Source organism: Salvia miltiorrhiza, chromosome 1 (genome assembly GCF_028751815.1).
Source record: "Salvia miltiorrhiza cultivar Shanhuang (shh) chromosome 1, IMPLAD_Smil_shh, whole genome shotgun sequence".
NCBI lineage: Eukaryota > Viridiplantae > Streptophyta > Magnoliopsida > Lamiales > Lamiaceae > Salvia > Salvia miltiorrhiza.
The window spans coordinates 38,916,648-38,940,859 of NC_080387.1; the positions used below are offsets into that span (position 1 = coordinate 38,916,648).

At 38.6% G+C, this 24,212-nt stretch overlaps 3 protein-coding genes across 6 annotated transcripts; 1 reads left to right on the forward strand and 2 right to left on the reverse strand.

Moving 5' to 3' along the window:
- The first annotated feature begins 385 nt into the window (after positions 1-385).
- LOC131014684 (auxin response factor 17) lies at positions 386-2,573 on the forward strand. Its single transcript, XM_057942737.1, has 2 exons — positions 386-1,432; positions 1,815-2,573. Exons 1-2 carry the CDS (start codon positions 452-454, stop codon positions 2,370-2,372), a joined length of 1,539 nt encoding a protein of 512 aa, XP_057798720.1. The 5' UTR covers positions 386-451; the 3' UTR covers positions 2,373-2,573.
- A 7,031-nt stretch (positions 2,574-9,604) lies between these two features.
- On the reverse strand, positions 9,605-16,526 carry LOC131014692 (phosphoglucan, water dikinase, chloroplastic). The gene is made up of 19 exons (XM_057942749.1): positions 16,001-16,526; positions 14,867-15,488; positions 14,484-14,570; positions 14,266-14,397; positions 14,053-14,178; positions 13,786-13,964; positions 13,522-13,600; positions 13,119-13,283; positions 12,977-13,029; positions 12,682-12,890; positions 12,473-12,591; positions 12,312-12,382; positions 12,095-12,212; positions 11,715-11,801; positions 11,497-11,583; positions 11,335-11,411; positions 11,112-11,268; positions 10,922-11,033; positions 9,605-10,780 (listed from the first exon to the last, which is right to left on the reverse strand). The coding sequence occupies exons 1-19, from the start codon at positions 16,228-16,230 to the stop codon at positions 9,879-9,881; spliced, it is 3,612 nt and encodes a 1,203-aa protein (XP_057798732.1). The 5' UTR covers positions 16,231-16,526; the 3' UTR covers positions 9,605-9,878.
- A 2,361-nt stretch (positions 16,527-18,887) lies between these two features.
- On the reverse strand, positions 18,888-21,692 carry LOC131014701 (ADP,ATP carrier protein, mitochondrial). Of its 4 annotated transcripts, none has more exons than XM_057942778.1 (4): positions 21,410-21,692; positions 19,955-20,454; positions 19,484-19,855; positions 18,888-19,386 (listed from the first exon to the last, which is right to left on the reverse strand). In XM_057942778.1, the coding sequence occupies exons 2-4, from the start codon at positions 20,447-20,449 to the stop codon at positions 19,090-19,092; spliced, it is 1,164 nt and encodes a 387-aa protein (XP_057798761.1). In that variant the 5' UTR covers positions 20,450-20,454; positions 21,410-21,692; the 3' UTR covers positions 18,888-19,089. The 4 variants fall into 4 exon arrangements, with proteins under 4 accessions (XP_057798761.1, XP_057798743.1, XP_057798753.1 ...); XM_057942760.1 differs by having other exon boundaries at positions 21,414-21,554; XM_057942770.1 differs by having other exon boundaries at positions 21,293-21,495.
- Positions 21,693-24,212: the final 2,520 nt, after the last annotated feature.

Here is a 24,212-nt window from a genome sequence, read left to right on the forward strand (position 1 = left end):
TGCTAAAATTATTTTTGCACTATCAGTCATATATTTCTGAATGATTGAAAAGATTCTTAAATCATAAACTGTTAATGTATATTATTTGTATTTTTCGTTTATTTTTTGCTTCAAAAGGTAGACGTGAGTTATCGAATGCTAGAATATATATTTAAAATAATTTGAAAATTAGAGTGATTTGAGGAGATAATTAGATAAAACAACAAAATGCAGCGGCGCGCGTAAAAGCCAAGCGAGAAACAGAGGGCGTGAAGAGTCCCGTTTTTTGCTACCAGACAGTTAAGCTGCCTCGTAATTCCAACCAAATGCGAAGGGCATTTTTGCAACACTATATAAATACCCTCACTTCTGCCACTCCTTCTCACACTCCTACTCTCCTACGTCACTTACACACTCCCTCTCTCTCTCTCTCTCTCTCATCAGGATATATACAGATATATATAAACAAAATATGCAGACGCCACCGCGACGTCCGCCGCCAACAATGCCTTCATCCTCATCCTCAACCGCCGCCGCCGAAGTCGACGCCAAAATCTGGCGAGCAGTCGCCGGCGCCGCCGTGCGCGTTCCCTCCGTCAATTCCTACGTCTACTACTTCCCCCAGGGGCACCTGGAGCAGTGCTCCGCCGCTGCAGCCGTCACTAATCGCAATTTTACCCTAATGCGGCCGTGGTTTCCCTGCCAAATACTCTCCGTTCGATTCCTCTCTGATCCTGCCTCCGATCAGGTGTATGCCAAGATCCTCCTCCAGCCGCTGCAGCCGCTCGGTCCACGGCCGAGTAACGCCGCCGGCGGAGGCGCTGGAGACGACGACGACGTCGTCTCGTTCGCGAAGATCTTGACGCGGTCGGACGCGAACAACGGCGGTGGATTCTCGGTGCCTAGGTTTTGCGCGGACATGATCCTGCCGCAGCTCAACTTCGCGGCGGATCCGCCGGTGCAGAACCTGGTGCTGAGAGACACGCACGGCCATGCATGGGAGTTTCGGCACATCTACCGCGGCACGCCGCGGCGGCACCTGCTGACGACGGGGTGGAGCAAGTTCGTCAACGCGAAGCGCCTGGTCGCCGGCGACGCCGTCGTGTTCATGAAGAAGAGGTCGACGGGCGAGCTGTTCGTCGGGATACGGCGCGCGGAGAGAATAGGCGGCGACGCCGCGGCGGAGGAGGCCGAGGCGGTGGCGGCGATCGAGAGCGCGGTGAGGGGTATGCCGTTCGAGGCGGTGTACTACCCGAAGGCCGGGTCCTTCGACTTCGTGGTGATGGCGGAGAAGGTGAAGGACTCGCTGCGGATGCGGTGGAGCGCCGGAATGAAGGTGCGGATGGCGGTAGAGACCGACGACGCGTCGCGGCTGACGTGGATTCAAGGCATTATAACCGCCGCGTCGACGCCGGCCGGGATCTGGTGCGGCTCCCCCTGGCGCATGCTGCAGGTAAATCCACACGTGCGACCTACCTACAATCTCAATTTCGTATATGTGTTTGTCAAATTAGCAATCATTAATGCATTGATTGAATTTTAAAACCTGCAACTGCTGCGATATTAGATTTGTTTTTTAGGATTAGGATCATTGAGTTTCATCATTGAATTTATTTGAATTGAGGCGAGTTTGTAAAAAATCAATTAATAGTAGTACTCCTTTACTATTGAATTTGAGCTGAATACATGCATCATGATTCATAAACTTATCGTTGAAATTGAGCTTTAATTTGCACTGTTTATATGTTTCATTGTATATACACTTGGTTTGGTGGTATATTGATATTGGTTACACAAGAGATCCTCTGTTAGCAACTGTATTACTTAAATTTTAGGTGGATTGGGACGACGCCGAAGGTTCGCAACATGTGAACAAAGTAAGCCCATGGCAAGTCGAATACGTCCAAATGTCTCCACTAATCGACCACGACTTCCCTCCGACCAAGAGGTACAGATTCCTGCAAGATTCCGGCATGATCTCCTTCGAAGAAAAGAGGCCCTACCCCTTCTCTCCGGCGAATATCTTCAACTTCTCTCATTATCAACCTGCCGGCATGCAGGGAGCCAGGCGAGATCACACGGCCAACCAACTCCAACCGGCTCTCCACGCCCTCCAGCCGGTGTTGGTCCACAATCTCCAACCGCTGATCAACAATCCCCAACCGGCAATCAACAACGACGCCGATCAAGAACTCATCTCTGTTTCCACGCTGCTCAGCATTGGGAGCTCCTACTCCTGCTCCGACATCGTGTCGCCGGTCAGCCCGGGCAGCGAGCAGTCCCCGCTCGGGCAGCGACCCGCCTCCTTCCAGCTGTTCGGGACGACCATCCAAACGTCCGGGGCCGGCGGAGACTGCGACTGCGGTGGAGAGGGATGCGACCGTTGCATATAGAGATTGATTAAGTTGTAAAGTTGTAATGAGAGAGATAGAGTGAGAGGGAGAGAGAGAGAGTCCAATTTTAGACATTCGTTTAGAATTGTGATTTGATCTCACTTTGAGAAGTATGGTGGAATTATGACCAGTTTGGTTTATGTTTTAATGTTTTTGAAATAGAAAAATAAAATTTGTAAGCTGTTAATTATGTAACCTTGATTTTGTTCGAGATATTTCATATGAATAATTTATGAATTGGAGCCCAAAAGTATATACTTATATTGAATGGTATCATATAATATGCAAATGTGTTTTATAAAATAAAACATGGGAATTAACTTAGTGTAATCGATCATAAAACGAAACTATAAGCTCAGGCTTAAAACTAAAATTATTCAAAGAAATATAATGTGTTACTAAATTTTTATTAATTTCTCATGATAAATCATTTTCTAGAGACTTAATACTAGCAATATTAATAAGCGAATAAAGTAGTATATGTTATATACTCCATCCGTCTCATTAGTAATGTCTCAATTAATACATTGGAAAGTCCTATTAATATATAATGTCTCATACCCTTTATAGTAAAAAAATTAATCATTTAAAAGGTTTTTAACAGCAGGCTCAATTCACTTTATACATCAACTCTTTTAAAATATTCCTTAAATATCTTCCATCAACTCATTTTATACATTAACTACATTGTGGATATTGCTTATTCTGATATTAATATATAGTTTGGTTTCATCTTAAAAAGAAAAAAAATTACAAAAAATATAAAAAGTTCGTGTATTTACAGGCTAATAAGCCTTTAATATTTCCAAATTATTTTTCACTCATCATATGAGTATTGTTAAGCTCAAACTTGAGGTATGTAGTTAATTAACAATCTTCACTAAATCAGCATGAACACTTTTATCGAGTCGTACAATTTGTTTTGATTGTTTTAAATTCTCTGACTATCAACTTATTTTCAGTAATTAGGCTTGACTGCATCCGTTCGCGTTTCCAGCTCGCATCATAAATGTATTTTGAGTAACCCCTATTTATATGCAATTGCAATATTCTTCTATAGAATCATCAAGATCTTCTAGTGAGAGAAAGATATTTCAATATTTTACTATTAATAAAACCACCCACCAAAAGACCGAGACTTTTAGTCATGTTTTATAACGGACTAGTTTTGATAAAATCAAACTAGCTAGTTAGACCTATTTCATTATCTAGAGAAATTATATAAGTTAAAGAAAGGATCATTATTCATGAGATAACTAGTGTTACACTCACAATCCATAATTAGGGTTATGTTCTATAATATTACTATTTTTCGTGAGATATGAGACAAAGCCAGTATGTAATAATGAATAAGACAATATAAGTGTTGAACAACGATATTTAAAAAATTAATAAAATTTTTGTTCCCTCCAAAATTCGAACCCAGGATCTGCATTCATCCAACAAGATGATACATCCACCGTAGATCTTGATAATCGAATGGCTAAAAATGATTCTCCGTTCTTTTTTTATTTATGGTTCTTTCTTGAACCTCTCCCTATATATATATATATACATAAAGTCAACTTGTGAGATAGCCATATTGAACAATGAAACACAAATTTTGGCCATTTTTACGTTTTAGGATTGTTTTGCCCTTAATTAGGGCGGACCGGAATCGAGTTTACGCGCGGGTTGAGCTTCGGGTTAGGGTTGGAGCGCGGGGTTATAATGGTACAGTTGGTACAAATGGCTAAATTGGTGTCAATTGTGTCATTCATTAGGTATATTTGGCACAAATGACAATATTAGTGTCAAAAGTATAAACAGAAAGGAAAAAAAACCAAGTAAATTGGTACTTTTGACACAAATTACAATATTAGTGCCATGTCATTTGTGTCACAAGTACCAACAGAAAAAAAAAAATAAGTAAATTGGTATATTTGGCACAAATGGTAATGTTAGTGCCAAAAGTATCATTTGAGGATTAAATCCTAAATGAAGAATCTAAACCATAAATGGAGAATGTAAATCCTAAATGAGGAATCTAAACACTGAATGGGGAATCTAAACCCTAATTTTTTAATCGGGGTCGGGGTCGGGTATAGGGTTTTAGGCTTATTCGGGATCGGGTACCCGATTTTTTTCGGGTAGGGTACCAGATCCCGACCCGATTCCCAGCCCTATTCATAAGATTGATATTTGTTTTACAGGTTTCAGTGTTGTTGATATTTAGGGAGAGGAGGGGGGAGTGAGAGTGAGAGTGAGAGAGAGAGGGAGAGAGAGAGTCCTAAATTACCTTTTGTTTGATTCAAGGGGATTGGTGTGCAAACATTCTTTTGGGACTATTTTTGAGGTTTTACCCTTATTTAATTAAATGGAGTATTCTAATTTCTCATTTATTTGAACCTGTATCATATTCTTCTCTATATATTGCTTTCTTTGTTTTTGTTGCATGAAGGAAAACATTAAGAGGGAGATTATTAGAATCAATGTTGACTCCAACAATGTTGGGTTGAATGTTGATAACATTCTATTGTCAATATTTCTGGGTTCCAGCCAATATTCCGGGAGTTTTCCTTGAAGCTAAACTTTGACTCTCCATTAATACATGTATATGACACTATTTGCACTAATATGATCAATAATATCTTTCGTGCAGCACATATATAAAAGGGTAGTTTGGGTAGAACGCGTAAAATATGGTCAGATTTTGTGTTTTTCAAATCAGTGGCCGAAATTTATGTTTGCTTGTTAAAAAATGTCATATGACTTCATTATATATATATATATATATATATATATATATATATATGGTAAAATGTATCAATATATTTTTAATGATTTTTTTTAGAAAATAATTCAAAGAAAAAAGAAGTACCAACTCTTACATATTTTTCGAAAATAGTGTGAAATACATTACTACACAATTTTCACAAAATCAGGTAATGTCGCTACACACTTTTTCGCGAAAATATGTATTTGTGAAAGAACGTAGCAATATAAATATATTGTTACACACTTATTACGATTATTACACAATTTCACGATGCAAGGGTATTTTGGTCTCAATAGCTACTATTTTTATAATTTTATCCATATAGACAATTTTCTTTTACTATCTAATTTTAACTATAACAGAATGTTGACTATATATTTATTATCTTACATTAAATATATTATCTCAGACATCTTAACAAAAATTATAATTAGCTAATAAATATAAATTTTAATAAACGAAAATATTTTGGAACTAAAATGAACTAATCTTTGACATGAAAAAAAAAATGCAATACGGTCACTAACAAAAAATCTGATTCGAACGAAAAAAATAAATTCCAAAACCGATCGAATTATTCTTCTTTAATTAATAATTTTATTTCAAAATTAGAATTAAATTAGTATTTAAATAAAAATAATACTCATATTTGGTTTTGTTAAGTTATGAAAATGCCAAAGCAAATCAAATTGAATAATCCGAATTTTGAATAATAAAGAAAAAATTCCAAAGCAATCCAAGTGTTGGAGAAAACTGAACCAAATTCAATATTTCGTTAGATTCGGTTATAATTATTCAAATTGTGAATATTTGGCTAAACCCTAAATAATCTTATTCATTCATAAAAATTCTACTATACATAATACACTATATGCACCCAATACGAAACTTTAGAAAAAGGACTGTCAGTCAATCACAATAATTGTGTATTAGTAAACACAATAAGCACTGACATGTATCTCTCGATAAAAGCCTGCTTCCAATAAAACCTGCAGCATTTACATTGTAAAATACACGATTTCCAGATACATATGTATGTTCCATTTTGTACATCGATTTCGATTGAATTATGTTTTAATTGCAAAAGTAAAATCAAATGTAAACTTCGTGTATTGGAGAAAACTTGAAAATTGTGTGAAAAATGATAAACGACACAAAGTCTTTGTACTTTAAAAGTAATTTTTTCTTATTTTAGTTCGCAACTACATATATAAAATATGGTCATCGTTTAAACATTTCCAAAAATTATTTTTTTTCTACATATCCCAAAATGAAAATTAATTTTTTTGACAATCTTTATTACTAAACACTATGCATATCTAAAATAACATAACCCAAGACCTCTTACGTAAAAGAGTTTTTGTATGCATCAGTTTTGCCAATATCGTAAAATAACATCGCAAGTTCTTACCTCACCCTATGAGACGGGTCGGGTGGGTCTGGACGCGGGTCTGGTGGGTCAGGGTGTGGGATGGGCGGGTCTGAAGTCGAATGTTAATATATACTCCCTCCGTCCCATTAATCAAGTCTCCTTGCTTTTGGGCACGGGAATTTAGGAGAGCTAAAGTAGATGTAAAAATAGTAGGGACCACATAATTAGCGTATTAGTTAATGTTATTTTATTTCATAATTAGATGCAAAACACACACACAGATCTCTCTTCTCGCCCTTCTCTCTCCTCTCGCCCTTCTCTCTCTTCTCGCCCAAATCTCCCCTCTCTTCTCGCCCTTCTCTCTTGCAAAACACACACACACAAAGATCTCTGGCAGAGCGCACCACCATGGGAGAGCAGAGCGCACCACCATGGCAGAGCTCTCTTCTCTCTTCTCTCTCTTCGCCCTTCTCTCTCTTCTCGCGGCGGAGTGGACGCTTGAACGGTGCGGCGGAGAAGCCCTCTGTGCGCGATTTCCGGCGAGGCAGCAGGACCTCCACCTTCGTCCCTAAATTATTCGAGCAGATCTGCGTTGGAGTCGGCAGTAGAAGGCGGTAGAAGGCGGCGCTGGAGCATGGTGGAGGCGGCGGAGGCGTTGGCGTTGGAGTCGGTGCATTTCGCCTTTTGCAGAGGGCAGCGCCGCCGCTAGAAAAACGGGCAGCGGCTGGCTGCGCGGATGTGTCTGGGAGAGGGAGTCGGTGGAGGCGGAGGAGATCAGAGGCGAAGGCGGTGGATGCAGAGGGTTGAGGCGGTGGAGAGATAGGAGGCGGAAAATGGGCGGCGAGGCAGGGGCCTTGTCGCTGCGGTCACCGGGAGAGAAGAGGAACGGTGGTGGTGACTGGTGAGACGTCCGAGAGAGAGAAGAGGCGAAGAGAGAGAGAGTGTCAGATTTGGGAAAGAGAGTGAGAGAGAGAGAGAGAGAGTGAGATTAAAGTTAGAAAGAGAGAGAGAATACCTAATTAATTGAACTAATTGTATTGTAATTTATGCCAAAAAAGGAAAGGAGACTTGAATATTGGGACGGCCCAAAAAGGAAGAGGAGACTTGAATATTGGGACGGAGGGAGTATAAAACTGTTTCCCTATTATGACAAAATGGGTTGTGGTGTAGTGGTTGGAGAAAGTTTCTACTTTTTAGTCCACCCGAGTTCGAAACTTCTTTGTAGCATTTCTTGTGTTTCATTTTTTTCGAGTTTTTTCCCCTTTTTTTTTTTTTTTTTCTGTTTTTGCTTATATTGAATAAATGTAAATACTTATATTAACTATTGATGTGATGAAAAGTAATGTTAAAAAACATTACATTTCTTCATGTCAATAATTACTTTTCATTATAATAATAATTACTTTGAATAACGTAGAAAATAAATAGAATATAGAAAAAAATAATCAAATAATAATTCAAGTAATCATTGTCTTGAAGAAAAGTAACTATTGATATGATGACATGTAATGTTTCTAAATTATTACATTTGTTCACAATAATTGTTACATTTATTAATGAGAATTTGTACTTTATTTCTTTTATCAAGTAAATATTATCATAATAAAAAGTAATTATTGATATGCACAAATGTAGTGTTTCAAAATTATTACATTTGTTGTAGTTATTGTCGTTGTAATGCAAAGTATTTATTGTTGTAATAAAAAATAATTATTATTATGAATGAAAGTAATGCTTTTGAAATATTACATTTCTTCACAATAATGTTTATTTTTATTAATAAGAACTTTTAATTTTAGTTATTTGCTAAAGTAATTATTTTTGTAAGTATTGATATGAATAAAAAAGTAATTATTGCCATAATAAAAAAGTAACTATTCAAGGTTTAGGGTTTAAGTAATTATTTTAATTATTTTATTATTTTTGCTAAAGTAATTATTCTTAACTATTTGGTCAAGTAATTATTGCCATAATAAAAAAAGTAACTATTCAAGGTTTAGGGTTTAAGGTCTAGTTTTCAGGGTCTATGGTGTAAAAAATATAATATATTATATTAAATGAAGGTAAATACTTATATTAACATAAGTATACATTTGTGTTAACAAATGTATATTTTATACTTATTAAAAGTAAATATTTCTATTAGGGTTTAGGATTTATTGTTCAGGGTTTAGTGTTTAGGGTTTATTGTTCAGGGTTTAGGGTTTAATATTATACTTTATATTGAATGAAGATAAATATTTACATTAACATAAGTATACATTTGTGCTAAGTGCTAACAAATGTATATTTTATACTCATTAAAAGTAACTATTGTCTTAAGAAAAAGTAATTATTCATATGAAGAAATGTAATATTTCAAAATTATTACCTTTTTCACAAAAAATGTTATTTTTACTTACGAAAACTTGTAATTTTAATGACTTGGTCAAGTAATTATAGTTGTAAGAAAAAATAATCATTGATATGAATAAAGGTAATCTTTTTAAACAAATTAAATAAATGGAAAAAGAAAAAATATATAGAAAATGTTGAAAAGAAAAAATTAAATAAAAAAATAAAAGAAAATAAATAAAACGCTTTACTAAAGTAATTATTATTGTAATAAAAAGTAATCATTGATATGACTAAAATGGGAAAAAAATACAGTATAAACATAATAACAGGAAAAAAAAACAGAGGGACAAAAACGCAATAAGAAACACAAAAAACGCTAATGCAAAAAGAAAAATAGAAAAAATGGAAAAACACACACACACACACACAAAACACAAACAGAAAAAAAAAATGCAAAAAGAAACACAAAAAACGCATATGCAAAAAAAAAAAGAACAAAAGGGAAAAAAACGCAAAAAAAAAATGAAACATAAAAAATGCTATATGTAAGTTTTGAACTCTGATGGGTTAGAAAATTAGAACTTTCCTCAACTACACCACACTTGATTTTAGAATTTATAAGGAAACACTTTTTATATACTAAATGCAACCCCAGACCCGCCCATTCCACGCCCTTACCCACCAGACCCGCGCCCAAACCCACCCGCCCCGACAAAGTCAACCTCACCCAAGACCAACTCAAATAACGAATATACATCGATGATATAAAATACAAGACACGTTGCCATTTATTTCACTGTAACTTTCAAGTAAGATTAAAATTATTTGAAACAAACATATAAAATATTAGTATGGCCATGGAAATTGCCACTCAAATAAGTGAAGTTTTTCTACTAATTTCCATCTCACATTTATTCTTCATCCAAGCATATTTTCCAACTTCTACCCTCTTATCATAGTAGTATTATTTAAGATCTTGTATTGTCAATTATACACGTGACAAGCATGGATAATTTACGAGCATCCGATCCGACAGCCCTTAGAGCGGCTGCGGACGTGTCTGCACGATGTAGATATCTTTCCCGACCAAACACCCTTCGATGTCCTGTGGGCCGTCGAACTTCTGCTCGAGGAAGAACCCGACAACTCCGAGCCTCCGGCCGAGCTGCTGCCGGAAGCTGGGATCAATGGTCAAGGGCTTCTTGCTGTAGTCCACCGTCAGCTTTATGACCTCCCCATCGACGGGGCCGCCGCTGCGCACCACCATCTCCTCGCTGAAGTTGGCGAACGCCAGCGTCTGCACCACCCCGTCAAACTTCCCGGAGGCGAGCCTCCACGGTGTGCCCCTCGTGCCCGAAGCTAGGGTTTCCCCGAGCCCCGGGGCGATCTCCGCCTCGACTACGTCCTTGTTCTTGTCCGTCGGGCTGACCGTGTGGAGCACAAACGAGAGGTCCGGCGAGAGCATTTCCTGCACCAGTACCGCCATCACGGCTTGGTCCTGCGGCACGCCGGCTGCTCTGCGGCTCAGCACGGCTCTGCGGGTGTAGAGCGATGCCCAGACACGGCCGATGGCGTGTCCAAAGACGATCGGATTAGACGGGCTAACATTCGGGATCGACTCGTACAGCCCCGCAGCCGACATCCCAGCCAAGTCCTCGACATTAGCACTCGAACGGACTATCAGCCGCGCGCTATCCGGAAATAGTTTCGATATGGTTTCGATGGTTTCTTTCGAAGGATTCAAAGAAGAAATGAGCTCCTGCAGCTGGTTACACAGCCGGTCGAGCTCTCCGTCGATCTCAGCCGTTTCTATGCTCTCGAGAAGTGAGACATAGGTCTCCATTGACCCGTTGCGTTCCAAGGCCAGTTCCATGGAACGGAACGGGATCACCGCTCCCTTCGGGGTGTTGAACGACGCAGGAACTCCTCCTTCATTATATACTGTCATTCAAGAATCATGAATTACTAAACTCGCGCATATATCTAATCTATCAGCCAAAGTAAAGGTCTCCATATATTACGTGTCACAATGCATTTCACACACACATAGTAAAGAGGTCGAATCAGCTCGGTTTACGGTACCTTTGTTCGAAGCAGCAGCCAACGAAGCTAGGCGACCACACGATGCAGCCTTTGCACCGGAATCTTGAACTTTAGCATCCTCAATCGCTATAACACCTCCAGACGACATACCCTGAGAGGAGGCATCCCTAGAAACTCACGTCGGACTGGCAAAGAAACTAATCCCATTATCTCGAACAAATTTCCATACCGTATTGATGTCTGATGTAGTCTCTGTATCCGAGGACGTGCTGTTTTGTTCTGCCTTGAAGGAAACATCAGTTGGTTTATTTCCCACTGGAATGTTACCGTTGTTGCTCTCTGCTGAAGCTTGAGCCAAGCTGACCCCTGCAGGCGACGCTTCCAACCTGAAACCAGTTGGTGAGGAAAGATGATAACAAGAGAAGCAGAGGGAGAAAAAGTCGAAAGCTAACCTCACAAATTTCCCACTAAGATTTCTGATATCAGAAACTTTCTCATCATCTTCACAGGTCACAAAAACAACCCTTTCCTGCAGTCAACAGATAACATAATACGTCGTTTTAACAATCAAGGAACACTAAAAAAGAACAATAGAAACATGGAACAGGACTTGCTTGCCGCGCTCGGACACCAAGATGAGATAAATGAGGCAGCTCCTGCATAAGGATGACTCCGGTAATATTAGCTCCAGCAGCTGTTACCTGGAACACAGTCGACAGAATTTGATTTCACCGTAAATCATTCGACTAACAAGATGCACCTCAATCAGATTCATATATGATCAGCAGCTCGTGCTTTCACCATTAAAATTAGTACAGAGAAGGAAAATAACCTCTTCATCTCCATCAGCTCTGTTTACGACTAGAATAACAGGTCCCGTTACAGATGATGGTATCGACCCAGGAACGATGCTCTCCACCTGTAGACCATTCGCATGAAGAAGATTGAAGTAGACGTAATAACTTTCAGACATACAGAATTTTCTCAAGAAATCATGTCGACTAAATGGGGCTATCATAGAGTAAGGTCGCAGGGAATTTCGACATAAGTTGGTTCAAGAAATCGTATTTGTGGCAGAATTGTTTAACAAAAGGTCGTTGTGAATAAAAATCAAGCCAATCTCCGAAGGCATATTCGTGGATGAGTCGATGCTTATAAATCGTAATTCGAGATACTGATAATTTCTCTCCAAAAGCATGAGACAGAGTGTACCTGGATGAGGGTTCCAACAGCATCTCCCGGTACAAGAATATCCCACCCCTGAGACCCGAGAACGTTCCTAACAGCCTTCAGAAGAAGGGTGCACAGTTTGGAAACCTGAAAAATCACACTGTTTTTCCCCGTCGATAATTAGATGACAATAATAATGATTCCTGAATCATCCACAAAAAATCCAGAAAAAGAAGAAATGGTCACTGGAGTATCCTACCCAGCACGGATCTCAGCTTCAGCATACGTCCTAACTGTGTTATCAGGAACTCCAAAGGCGTTTCCCAACGTCTGCACGCCCCAAAATCGAGTCAATCTCCAAATGAGTTATAAGCATTGATAGATGTCACCAATAAAAAAAAATGATTTTTTTAAATTTACCTGAACTCTTTCAGGGAATACATTAAGAAGTGCCTCAGAGTATTCTTCAGTTAGTCTCTTAGCTCTATCAAGTGTAGCTTTAAGCCTCAAACCCCATATTCTCATACCATTTTCGCTGCCTTGAAATTATTACCATGAAACATCTCGTAAGAAATCACTGCAGCTCTAGACGACCAGAATTACGAAACTGATTCAGGATAATAATTCACCTTCGGTTTCCAGAAGACCTCTATTTTGCCAAGCTATAAGCTCGTTTCCTATAGCTTTGCACTCGTCGGGCTTCCATCCTGATACGCCCAACTGATGTATGCTGGCGACTAGAGCATTGAGTGGCTCGCTCCAAGAAGTAGCATTCTTTTGTTCTACACTCTCCGCAAGCCAGTGGGCCCCACCAACAGCTTCGAGTGCATTGACAAACCTATAGAAGCACACGACCCGACCAATTAATAAGCTTGTTATTTTAGGAAGGAAACACGATTTTAAGTATAGAGTAAAAGGCAGTACCTGCTTAGAAGAACAAACGAATAGTCTTCAAGTCCAATCTCGCATAGCCGCCACTGCAATTGGCACAGATTCTTTTACTAACCTCGTTGGTTTTTGTCAAACCAAGAAAATTGGTTACAGCATACATAGGTAGTAGTTTCACCTTTTGCCGCATTGCTATTGCAGCATCAGGGGCGTCGTTTCTAAGCCCGCTATCAAGACCCTTTGCGATTTCTTGGCGGAGATTGTCCAAAGATTGTATAGTTTTCATCAATACTCTTATCCATTCAGTTTTAGAAATATCATTTGTACTGATATTATCCAGTGCCTGAAGATACAAAACATTAGACGTGTGCAGAGCAGAGTGATAATTGCAGAATCACGGAGAAAGTTCATCAAAAATACATGTAAATAAGCATAACTTATGAAGCTATCAACAGCCAATAAATTTCTGATGACATTGTTCTAAAGTGTAACTGATGACATGATGATAATATAAAACAACAAATTTTCGATAGCATTATCTATTAACCACTTAGAAAATAAGAACTATGAAGCAACAGTACCTTTTTAGATTCTAAAAACTGAGGTAGGGCTGAGCTCTGACCCAGTGAATCTTTGATTGATTCCAGCTGTTCTTCCAGACTTCAGTCGTGAATCAAAATATCGGCATCAGAAATATTCTTACCGACGTTTAACCATAAATTCTATTATCAAATCCAACAATTTTCCATAGGGTACTCGAGGATTAGACTAAACTGGGTCTATCTAGGTGCACTTTCCAGTTAATACTCTAGGAAAAGAAAAACATAAAATTAAGAGCAAATTACCTTCCAGCGTTGAAAAAATCTTTAAGCTCTTGATGGAATATCTTGAACTGCTGAACAAAAGCTTCATTATATTGTCCGGGATTCTTCGTGATTCTCGCAAGCATTGCCTCTGTGGCAACTAAATCCTCAGGGCCCGCACATCGATGAAGCTTGTTTTGTATCGTATGCTTGATTTCTTGCTGGAAACGTTGACAATACTACATTAACAACTCGAACCAATTTCACTAATGAATAAAAATGATTAGAGTGAAATTACTTCTTGATAACCTTGAGGTCATGAGGGATGTCATTCCTGTGAGCAATGTCTCGAATCCTCGTTAGGGGAACAGATGCTGTGAACTCTGCCTTGAAAGACGGCAAGCAAGGATGAATCTTGCGGATAACGAGAAGCTCCTGCATTTTCAGTTGATAAAAATCACATCAGATTGAACCCTAAAGTGAATCTAACATAATTAGTTTCACAATTAGCAGAAATTTGACCTGAAGTGAAGTGTCTTTCCTGCTGGAGATTCGTTCCAGGTCACGGAATATAAGCCTGGAAATCTCCGCGTGCCTGTTTGGTCGATGATGACCCCCATCTTCGAAGCAAGGAATCTGACCTGTGTTTATCCACTACATAAAAAACATATGGTCTGATTAGGACACGAACTAACTAATCAATAGTAGAGAAAATCGATAACTTATATAAGTCATAACACCTTCAGATATATTGCTGAATATGTAAGAGCTTCCAAGCGCTTTTCACTGTCGATGTTTTCAGCCACAAGCTCTCGAACAACTTCAAGCTTTGCAACAGAAAAAAATACAGAAACAATGTATTTTTAGTTTTCAAAATACGGCCTCTTAGAAAATACATACATCTCTACTTGACCCTCAGCGTGTTTAGAGTTGGAACAAAAACAGTCAAATGACATTCGTGTGGACATACAAAAAGAAAAAAGACACAATTCTTATTCTTGCTTCCTAAAACAACACAAATTATTGTGCATTGGCAAACTAATGTGACTTCATCATTGTAAATTTTCACATAACTATCAATTTTCATTTTAAGAAAAGCAAAAGAAGCCAAAACAATTTTTACCTTCCGCCACCAGTTCCGTCCACTGCGGTCACCTTCAACCAACTTGAGCGAAATTCCTTCGAGACCCGAAGTCTCCCAGCGTATCTTCTTCTCTCCATCCAGGTTATCCTGTGAGCGATGAAACGAGACATCCTTCCCCTGCCATTGGTCCACAAATGAACTAGCAGCAACACCCTCTTCTACTGCAGAAGCAACACTCTTCCCATTCTCACTCCCTCTCGCCTCCACTTCTTGCTCGTCTTCCCCCTCCCAAGGCAGCAGCTTCACCTCCTCTGTAGTCTTGCCCCACTTACAAACAACAGAAAAACTCCCCCTTTCTGCAATCTTCAAGACTCGGTTATTTCCATGTTCCCAATTCAACTTCTTATCCTGACCTACTATCACAAACTTATACTCCACGGCCTCCTCGGGTCTCTTCAAATCCATACAACAAACCCATCCACTCTCTGTCCATGTCATCATCACCTCCTTCTTCCACGACCCAAACTCCTTAGCGGACCCCAACACTGCGACATGCTCCCCAAACTCGACCTGGTGGTCTAGCCTGAGCTTCAACCTCACCTTATCGCCACCCAACTTCTTAGACTGCTTCTCTTCTCTCTTTTCTTCCTTCATTCCTTCCCTATAGACCCCATCCAAACAATGAAAATTTGCAACAAAAAAAAAAAAAAAGACATGTCATTCATTCCCTTCAACCACAATAGTTCACAGAAATCACCCTCTACAAAATTTCATTTATATCATCATTCTACATGAGAAACTACTCCCAACATTAAAATATTAAATTTTATTGGTCTACAATCCTCCACAGAAATCACCCTTCCAAAATTTCAAACATATAATAATTCAATCAACAAGAAAAAACTACTCCCAACATTGAAATATTAATTTCATTGGTTTAAATACAATCTTCCACAGAAATCACCCTTTCAAGATTTCAAAATCATCATTCAATCTACAAGAAAAACTACTCCCAACATTGGAACTATTAATTTTATCAGTTTGCAATCTCTACCACACCCATCCACCCACACACAAACAGACCCCTTTATTCACAAGATCTCATATATTCAGTTGAAGAGCCCAAACTTAGTCCAGATAAAGGTGAATTGCAACTAATAATGGAAACTTTACCTGGGTTCAACCGAAGAAACGGCAGTAACGGTCATTTTAGCAGAATCCCCTCTTTTGAGAGGTCTAATCGAAAAAAAGCCAAGATTTTTTCCATCAGGACCAAGAATCCCAGCTCTCTTAGAGAAGGATTTTGATGGGGTGTTATTTATTGGGCATATAAGATTATTTCTTGAAGCAATAACACTTGAACTAGAAGTGAATTTGCATGGCAACGTAAATGGGTAGTCCATTGCAAATTTTTGCAATGACTAAATTGCAGAAATTATCAAAATCCCAGAGCTCTAGAAAGTGAGGAAGCACTATCTCTCTCTCTCTGTGTAATGTGAGTGCTATAAAATTGAATCAGAAATGTTGAATGGCTTGGGAGAATGAAGATATTTGTGGCTGAGACACGTAGGAGTGAGATTTTTGCTGCTATTTATCTCAGCGAGTTTGCTAAAATTAGTTAATCATAAGCCATTAGCGGATTCCTATGTCAGATCTTGAGACTAAAACTTGGAGATTGGGACAAAGTATTTTCTTTTTCTAATTAGTTAGATCAAATAGCAACATTATTTTTTGTGCACGTTCTTCTTCCTTCCTGTGAGGATAACTGACGCTAAAACAATCTTAAATGGAATTTGGGTTTTATAAAAAAAAATGAAAATTCGGTTATATTACGTCGGTCGTGTTTATGTGAGAAAAATCTGCATTTTGTTTATTATTAATATAGTTTTTCAATTACATGATATATATATATATATAGGGTTAATTGCATGTAATATCATGAACTTAACGCGAAATCCAAATTTAGCACGAATTTAAAAAGTTCCAATTAATATCACTACCTATGCCCCGTGTCCAATTTTAGCACCGTTTTGTTTTCCGACAGAACCACGTGGCAATGACGTGTCTTCCGGTAGACACGTCATTGCCACGTACTCCGAAGAGAGAGAGAGAGGGGGGGCTAAAATCGGCGGGTTTGCAGAGGGCGGCGCGACGACCCCGACCCCCCCTCCCCCCACCTCAGCCTACCAGAATGATGAGGGTGGCGGCGTCGCGAGGAGGGGAGTCGCCGAGAAGGGGAATCGCGCGAAGGGGAATCACGCAGAGGGCGGCGGCGGCGCGACTGAAAATTCTGGAATTGGGGGTAGGGTTTGAAAATTCTGAAAATTCTGGAATTGGCGGCACACGTCGCCGGAATCGCGAGGAGGAGGTGAGAGGTGGAGGCGGCGGCACTCGTCGCCGGAATCACGAGGAGGAGGTGAGAGGCATGGGCGGTGGAAGAGGAGGAGGTGAGGGTGGAGGCGGCGGCACTCGTTGCTGGAATCGCGAGGAGGAGGTGAGAGGCGTGGGCGGTGGAAAAGGAGGAGGTGAGAGGCGTGGGCGGTGGAAGAGGAGGAGGTGAGGGTGGAGGCGGCGGCACTCGTCGCCGGAATCGCGAGGAGGAGGTGAGAGGCGTGGGCTGTGGAAGAGGAGGAGGTGAGGGTGAAGGCAGCGGAAGAGAGAGAGAGAGCTTGGCTCGCCGGTCGGAAGCTTGTACCGGCAAGCCACGTAGGATCGAAGCATGTGCCGACAAGCCACGTCAAAAAACGGTGCTAAAATTGGACACGGGGCATAGGTAGTGATATTAATTGGAACTTTTTAAATTCGTGCTAAATTTGGATTTCGCGTTAAGTTCATGATATTACATGCAATTAACCCATATATATATATATAATTAAATAAATCACTATATTGAGAGTCTTTTAGTGCTTTAAATTTGTGATACGTTTGCTATTAATATAGTTACAAATACATTTTCTTACGGTCTCTTTGGTTTGGGCCACTCAAGTAGATACCGACATATTCTATGTGAATTTAAATGAATTTTCGGTTTCGCAACTTCTCCTTTACAAATTGCTAAAGGAAAATAAATATATTTAGAACTGGTTATTTAAAATTTACCCTTATTACATATAAATATTTTTTGGACATTCAAACAACCAAGTGACGAACCTCTTCCATATGAAGAGAGAGGTTTAGAGTTTGTTCTTCATTGTTCTCGTCTCAACGACTAAAAAGAAAAGTATATAGTATGTGCTTTCGATACTTTGAGTGATAATAATTATAGTACTTTTATTCCATTTATATCTGATTTTATATGTTGATACCAGTCCTTTTACAATTTATTGGAGTATATTTATGAAAGCAATAGTTTTAGATGTCTCTTAAAATTTCATTTTCATTTGATTATGATATCTTCTCCAACCATAAAGGGAGAGGCCGGCGGCTCCGAGAAGAGGAGGATTTGCTGCTAATTACGAGTGAGTAGTGAAGTGGGGAAAAAAATCGTTTTATTGCTTTGATTAAATATCAGGAAATTCTTGATTCCTTGCGTCATTCAAGAAATGGGAGAAGAAAATTAAAGAATTTCTTTTAATTCCTGACACTAGGTGTGCACAGGAATCTCTTTTTGCTTGTGTTATTTTTCAATTTCATGTAATAGTTCAATGTGAAAAACACGTTGCAATTATTTCTTTTTTATTTGAGGTTTTATACGCATTATTCTCGAAATTATTTGTGTAGAGCACGCAAGTACTATTTACTTTGATTCTAGATATTTGAAACCCCAATTTCATGACTACTCTCTCTCCATGCCACGATAACCAAATTTCATTTTTGGTTTTAACTAATTTTTTTATATGACAAAAAAATTATCCTTTATTCACATTTTAACTTTTATACTTAACACATAAAATATCAATTTCTTAAAACTCGTGCCGAAAAGAACTTGATAATGCTTGATAGGACGGAGGGAGAACAATATAACCTGCCTTATTTTTCCTTCAAGACAATAGAGAATGATATCAATAAATTAACACCAAACATACTTATTCTTCAAAAAAAAAAAAAAAACCAAAAATACTTAAAACAAGAGAGCCAATTCTCAAATTGAATAGCAAAAAAGACTATCATCGCACATTGTCAATTCTCAAACTAAATAAATAACAAAAAGATTTTTATCATCGCCATCATACTTGAATAGGGTTTGCCACCTTCTCAAACTAAACAACAAAAAGGGAATATTAATAACCGCCATCTCTTTGCAAAAAAAGCAGCTGACATATTTAAGAACCACCGGAGCCATATTTCTTTCCAAAAACGATCATCTGAAGCTTGTCATAACCTGCAAGCACACCAGCACCAGCAACGGCACGAAGAATGTTGGCACCAGCACCCTTGAACAAGGACTTGGCACCCTCGTTCTTGAGGATCTGGGCGAAGGCATCCATAGAGCTCTTGTACTTGACAGCCTCACCAGATGTCATCATCATTCTTCTGCGAACAGTGTCAAGCGGGTAGGAGGCAAGACCAGCACCGTTGGTGATGAGCCAACCGAGGGCAAAACTAGCAAAGAAACTATCCTGTAAACATCAAAAGCAATGCCAATTTGGTATGGTCAAGATTTTTCAGAATATGGACAAGGAAATATAGTGATGAAAAAGAGATGTTCCAACTTACCTGCAGAGAACCGGTTAGGAGGACTGGCTTCAGAGAGTCGTACATACCAAAGTACAGACCACGGTATACAATGATACCAACACACGAGATGTTGAATCCACGGTAAAGACCAGCCAAACCATCTGACTTGAGGGTCTTCTTGTAGACATCAATCAAACCATTGAATTGCCTCTCACCTCCTTTCTTCGCAGCCTTCGCATCATTGGCAAGACGGGTACGAGCGTAATCCAAGGAATAGACAAAGAGAAGCGAGGATGCACCAGCAGCACCACCGGAGGCAAGGTTGCCAGCAAACCATTTCCAGTAACCATCGCGTTCCTTCTTGAAGTTAAACAGCCTCTTGAAGTAATCCTTGAACGCAAAGTTCAAGGCCTGATGGATACAGAATAACCATGAGTTAGCATCATCATCGTATAGTTAACTAAACAGGCAATTACAAAACTGCACATAATAGAGGAAAATTAGGCAGACCTGAGTAGGGAAGTAACGGATAACATTAGCAGTGTTTCCTCTCCACAGTGATCCAAACCCTTCTTCCTTAATTGTTCTACTGAAACACTCTCCAATTCCCTTGTATGGTTCAGAAAGTCGGCCAGTCTTGATCATTTCGTCTTGGTTTTGGATCAAGAGTTTCACACGCTCAATAGGAGCAGCAGCTGTTTTTGACACAGCAGCTGAAACTCCTCCCATAAGAAAGTCAATTGCAAAGCCAGCTAAGCCTTTCTCTGAGGGAGCCTGAGCGAAAACTGGGGAAGCATTCGCAGAGATCAATGCCAGATCCTGACTTGCCCTGCAGGTCTTAGGATATTGGAAACCTTGGTTTGTATAATTGCCATAAGCAAATCGCCTCTGATATGCAGCAGGTTGTGGGACACCTCCATAACGAACTTGTGAGATGCTGGATCCCAGATGTAGTTGGTTGGCTACCTTCTGGGAGATAGTTGGGAATTGTTTTTGATCTGCCATGTTACCTACATATTCCAAGATGACAGAATATTAATAATCAATTGAACAATAATAGGGTAGCATAAATTTCGGCAAACAGAAGAACATTACATTACACTGTTCTGTTTCATTACTAGAATAAAGCACTCAACAGGTTATATGCTTACAAAACCAAAGCAAGTGTTGAATGCATGCAACCATCAGAATCCAGGTGTTATAATCATATTATTCAAATCCAATGCGTATATAAGTTGCCTTTTAAAATAATAAACCAATATTAGTTAACTACCTAATCATAATAACAATGATTTTATAAAAAAACCAACTTACAAACAAATGAAGTTCAAAGTCAATAATCAATTTTTTTTATATATGAATTACTGAAACAGACAGATAAGATCTTCCAATTTACAATAACTGTAACGATCAAAAATTCAGAGAAAAATACCACTAAATACAAAAACAATAATGAAAACCAATAATACAAATGTAATTCTGCAGGCTCAATAAATATTGTTCTGTAAGCAAATAGAACAAGCTCAATCCAACTAGATCTGAAATAAATGCCTAGATTTAAATCAAGTAAAATCTAAACAAGCCAATTTTCACATGCGTGTATCTCTATGTAAATGAATCAGATCTAAGTGCGATTGCATTCAGATCTAGAATTCCAGATCTAGACGAGTATAAACCTTCCGCTATATACAAACTCCACAGAAAATACTAGCACTGTGCAAGTCTGATTCGGATCTAAATCAGCGTCACCGAGTGCAAACTTAAATACTATTACGGCAGCAACAAATAGAATAAATTTTCAAATGCGATCGAGAAAAAACAGCGGAAGAAGAGTTTTCAGAATCATACCAAGACGCAAATTACGCTAAATCCACAGAAAATGAAAATTCACAAAAATAGATTTCCCAAAAATGGCAGTAAACAAGTATGATTTGTTGCGAGAATTAGGTGGGGGGGAGGTGTTACCTGCCTGCGGTCGACTCGCCTCGAAAAGGGGGGATGAAAATGATGGGGGATTGGAGGAGAGAAGACCGAGGAGAGAGGAGTGAAAGAGTCCAAAGAAGGGGGCTGCAGCTGCCTCTTTTATAGTAGCTGGTCAAGGTGAATACCTAGCGTGAATCTCACTGGGAAGGACGCATGGTAATACGCTGCGCCGCGGAGCATGTCAAAATTGCTGCCGGTCGAAATGGCCGGATCGTGGGCCTTAATTGGGTGGGCTGGGGAATTCCTAAATGTTATTCGATTCGATCTGCCTTGGGGGTAGGGTTGTAAACGAATCAAATATTTTTGTTCGATTCGAGATTCGATTCGAAATTGCCCTATTCGTATTCGAAATTATTCGATTCGTATTCGATAACAAATATTCGATTCGATTCGATTATTATACGAATACGAATATGAAATTATGATATTCGATTCGATATTCGAAGATATTCGATTCGATATATATATATATATATATATATAATATAATATAATATAATATAATATAATATAATATAATATTTTAATTATAATTTTATAATATCTAACATCTAATTGTAACACTCCTTTCAAAAAAAAATTCTAATCCTACCGTGTAAATATATACACTATATGTATAGGATATTATATTTTAATATAAAATTCTAATTCTACCGTGTAAAAAAAGTAAAATGAATTGTAACCCTAATTCTAATTTCTAACTAAGGCTGCGCCGCTCCATTTTGAAATCTGGAAAAAAAAACCCTCTCTTTCTTCTCCACGGACGCTGCGCCTGCGGCTGCATCGGTCCGTCTTCTCCGCTGCGGGCTGCCCGTCGGCCGTCGCCACTCGCCAGCAACTAACGTCGCCCGTCTCCAGTCGCCAGCACCCTGCCACGGCGTCGCCTCTCCTCCAACTGTCGTCTGCTGCTGCCGTATACTAGCAGGTTAGTATGTGATGTCTGTTTAAGAAATCTCCCCTTCCCTCTCCTCTGCTGCGCCGTTACTTTATTTTTTGGATTATTGCAAGAACGCAGATATTACATATTGCTGAATGTTATTTCTGTTTAAGAAATCTAGTGTTTTATGAAATCTAATAGCTGCATTGATGAATGTGATGTATCCTGTAGTATACTTTTAATTCTTGGTAGCATATAATTGGATATGAAATCTAGAAATATGATATGTTTGTCAACAAGAACATGCGGTGTTGTGCGATTGTTTGGAAGTCAAACATGCGGTGTTCTTGAGAGGCTTGGATTCTTTTGTCATTGAACTAATTAATTCGTGTCTGTTGTGTGTGGAGTTTGGTTTTGGGGTTGGGGAAGGAAGGAAGTAAGGTCTTTAATGGATTAAATTTGAATTAAATAGGCAGCTCACAAAATTTGAATCAAATATCTAGTGAGATATATTATAAGTGGTCAGTACTTCGACTTCGATTTAATTTTATTTACTGTTATTATGAATTTAGATGGTTGGAATTTGGAAATGTGAAATTAGATTTACTGTTATTGTGAGAAGTCTTCGGCTTATTTAATATTAGTGCCTAGTGGTTTGTCTATGTTTGATGAGTATCTAGACAGTGTTGAGGTGAATGGTCCTTCGAAGTCGGAGTTGGACATTTACTTGGATGAGGGGGTTGTTAGAAGTCAAGATGGGGATGGAGCTGTAGCTTCTGAGTTTGATGCTTTAGCTTGGTGGAAATCTCAAGAATTGAAGTTCAAGATTTTATCCACTTTGGCTCGTGATGTTTTGGCTATTCCCATTAGTACTGTGGCATCAGAGGCCACATTCAGTGCAGGAAGTCGAGTGTTAGATCCTTATCGTTCAAGGTTAGATTCTGATGTGGTAGAAGTTTTAATTTGTGGAGCAGATTGGGTTCGTCATCTTCATGGAGTCAAGAAGGCTATTATGTCTCATGTAAGTCCAATTTATTTGAAGTATTTGTTTGTTTTCATAAAATTGTGTTTTAATTATTTTATTACTTCTTGTAGGAGAAAGAAGAACCTTTCCATGTGATGTTGAAGTCCACTTAGTTTACAAGCTTGGTGGAAGATTGGATGTTTGACATTGTTTTATTTAAGTGTTGTTTTGATGAATTTGAAACCTATCTTTATTTTATGTATTGCAAACTTTTGAATGTTATGATGTGTATTGAGAATTTAAATGGTGGAATCATCAAATGAGCTTTTTTTGATGTGTGTCTTTATTAGATAGATGTATTGAAATATATCACTATATTTTTTAGAATATTATTTTACATATTTTTTTCTCTAAAATTTCGAATCGAATAGTTCGAATCGAATCGAATAGAAGGAAAAAACGAATCGAATATTCGAATCGAATATTCGAATTTTTAAATTTAGAGTAATTTTAAAAAACGAATCGAATACACGAATCGAAGCGAATAATTTCAAAATCAATTCGAATCGAATATCGAATCGCATTTTGTATTCGAAACCTAAACGAATACCGAATCGAATATACGAATTATTTCACGAATACGAATCGAATATTGAGATATTCGTCAGTATTCGATTCGGTTACAACCCTACTTGGGGGCATCTATTAAGAAGATCAATCAATTTTTTAAAAGAAGAAAGGCATGCAACTATGCAAGTAGCCATTCACAAATGGTTCAAACCGCAAGTTCAGCCACGTTTGGTTGGATGGTTTTAGAGGTTTAAGTCTTGAGAGTCTTAAGTTAATCATTACCATTACTTGAGCGTAAATCACTCAATTTGTTACTCTTTAAAATAGAGAAGAAACAAAAGAAAGGAAATCTCTTACTAATGATTTGTTTCCAT

Excerpts from the sequence above, each read along its gene's own strand:
- LOC131014684 (XM_057942737.1), top strand. The coding sequence starts at position 452 with ATGCAGACGCCACCGCGACGTCCGCCGCCAACAATGCCTTCATCCTCA. Across the intron at positions 1,433-1,814 it reads CCCCCTGGCGCATGCTGCAG|GTGGATTGGGACGACGCCGA; the intron begins GTAAATCCACAC and ends CTTAAATTTTAG.
- LOC131014692 (XM_057942749.1), bottom strand. The coding sequence starts at position 16,230 with ATGGACTACCCATTTACGTTGCCATGCAAATTCACTTCTAGTTCAAGT. Across the intron at positions 12,891-12,976 it reads TCGTTTGTTCTTCTAAGCAG|GTTTGTCAATGCACTCGAAG; the intron begins GTACTGCCTTTT and ends GTGCTTCTATAG. Across the intron at positions 10,781-10,921 it reads GGCTGCTGCTTCGAACAAAG|TATATAATGAAGGAGGAGTT; the intron begins GTACCGTAAACC and ends CTTGAATGACAG.
- LOC131014701 (XM_057942778.1), bottom strand. The coding sequence starts at position 20,449 with ATGGCAGATCAAAAACAATTCCCAACTATCTCCCAGAAGGTAGCCAAC. Across the intron at positions 19,856-19,954 it reads TCCGTTACTTCCCTACTCAG|GCCTTGAACTTTGCGTTCAA; the intron begins GTCTGCCTAATT and ends TGTATCCATCAG. Across the intron at positions 19,387-19,483 it reads TCCTAACCGGTTCTCTGCAG|GATAGTTTCTTTGCTAGTTT; the intron begins GTAAGTTGGAAC and ends TGATGTTTACAG.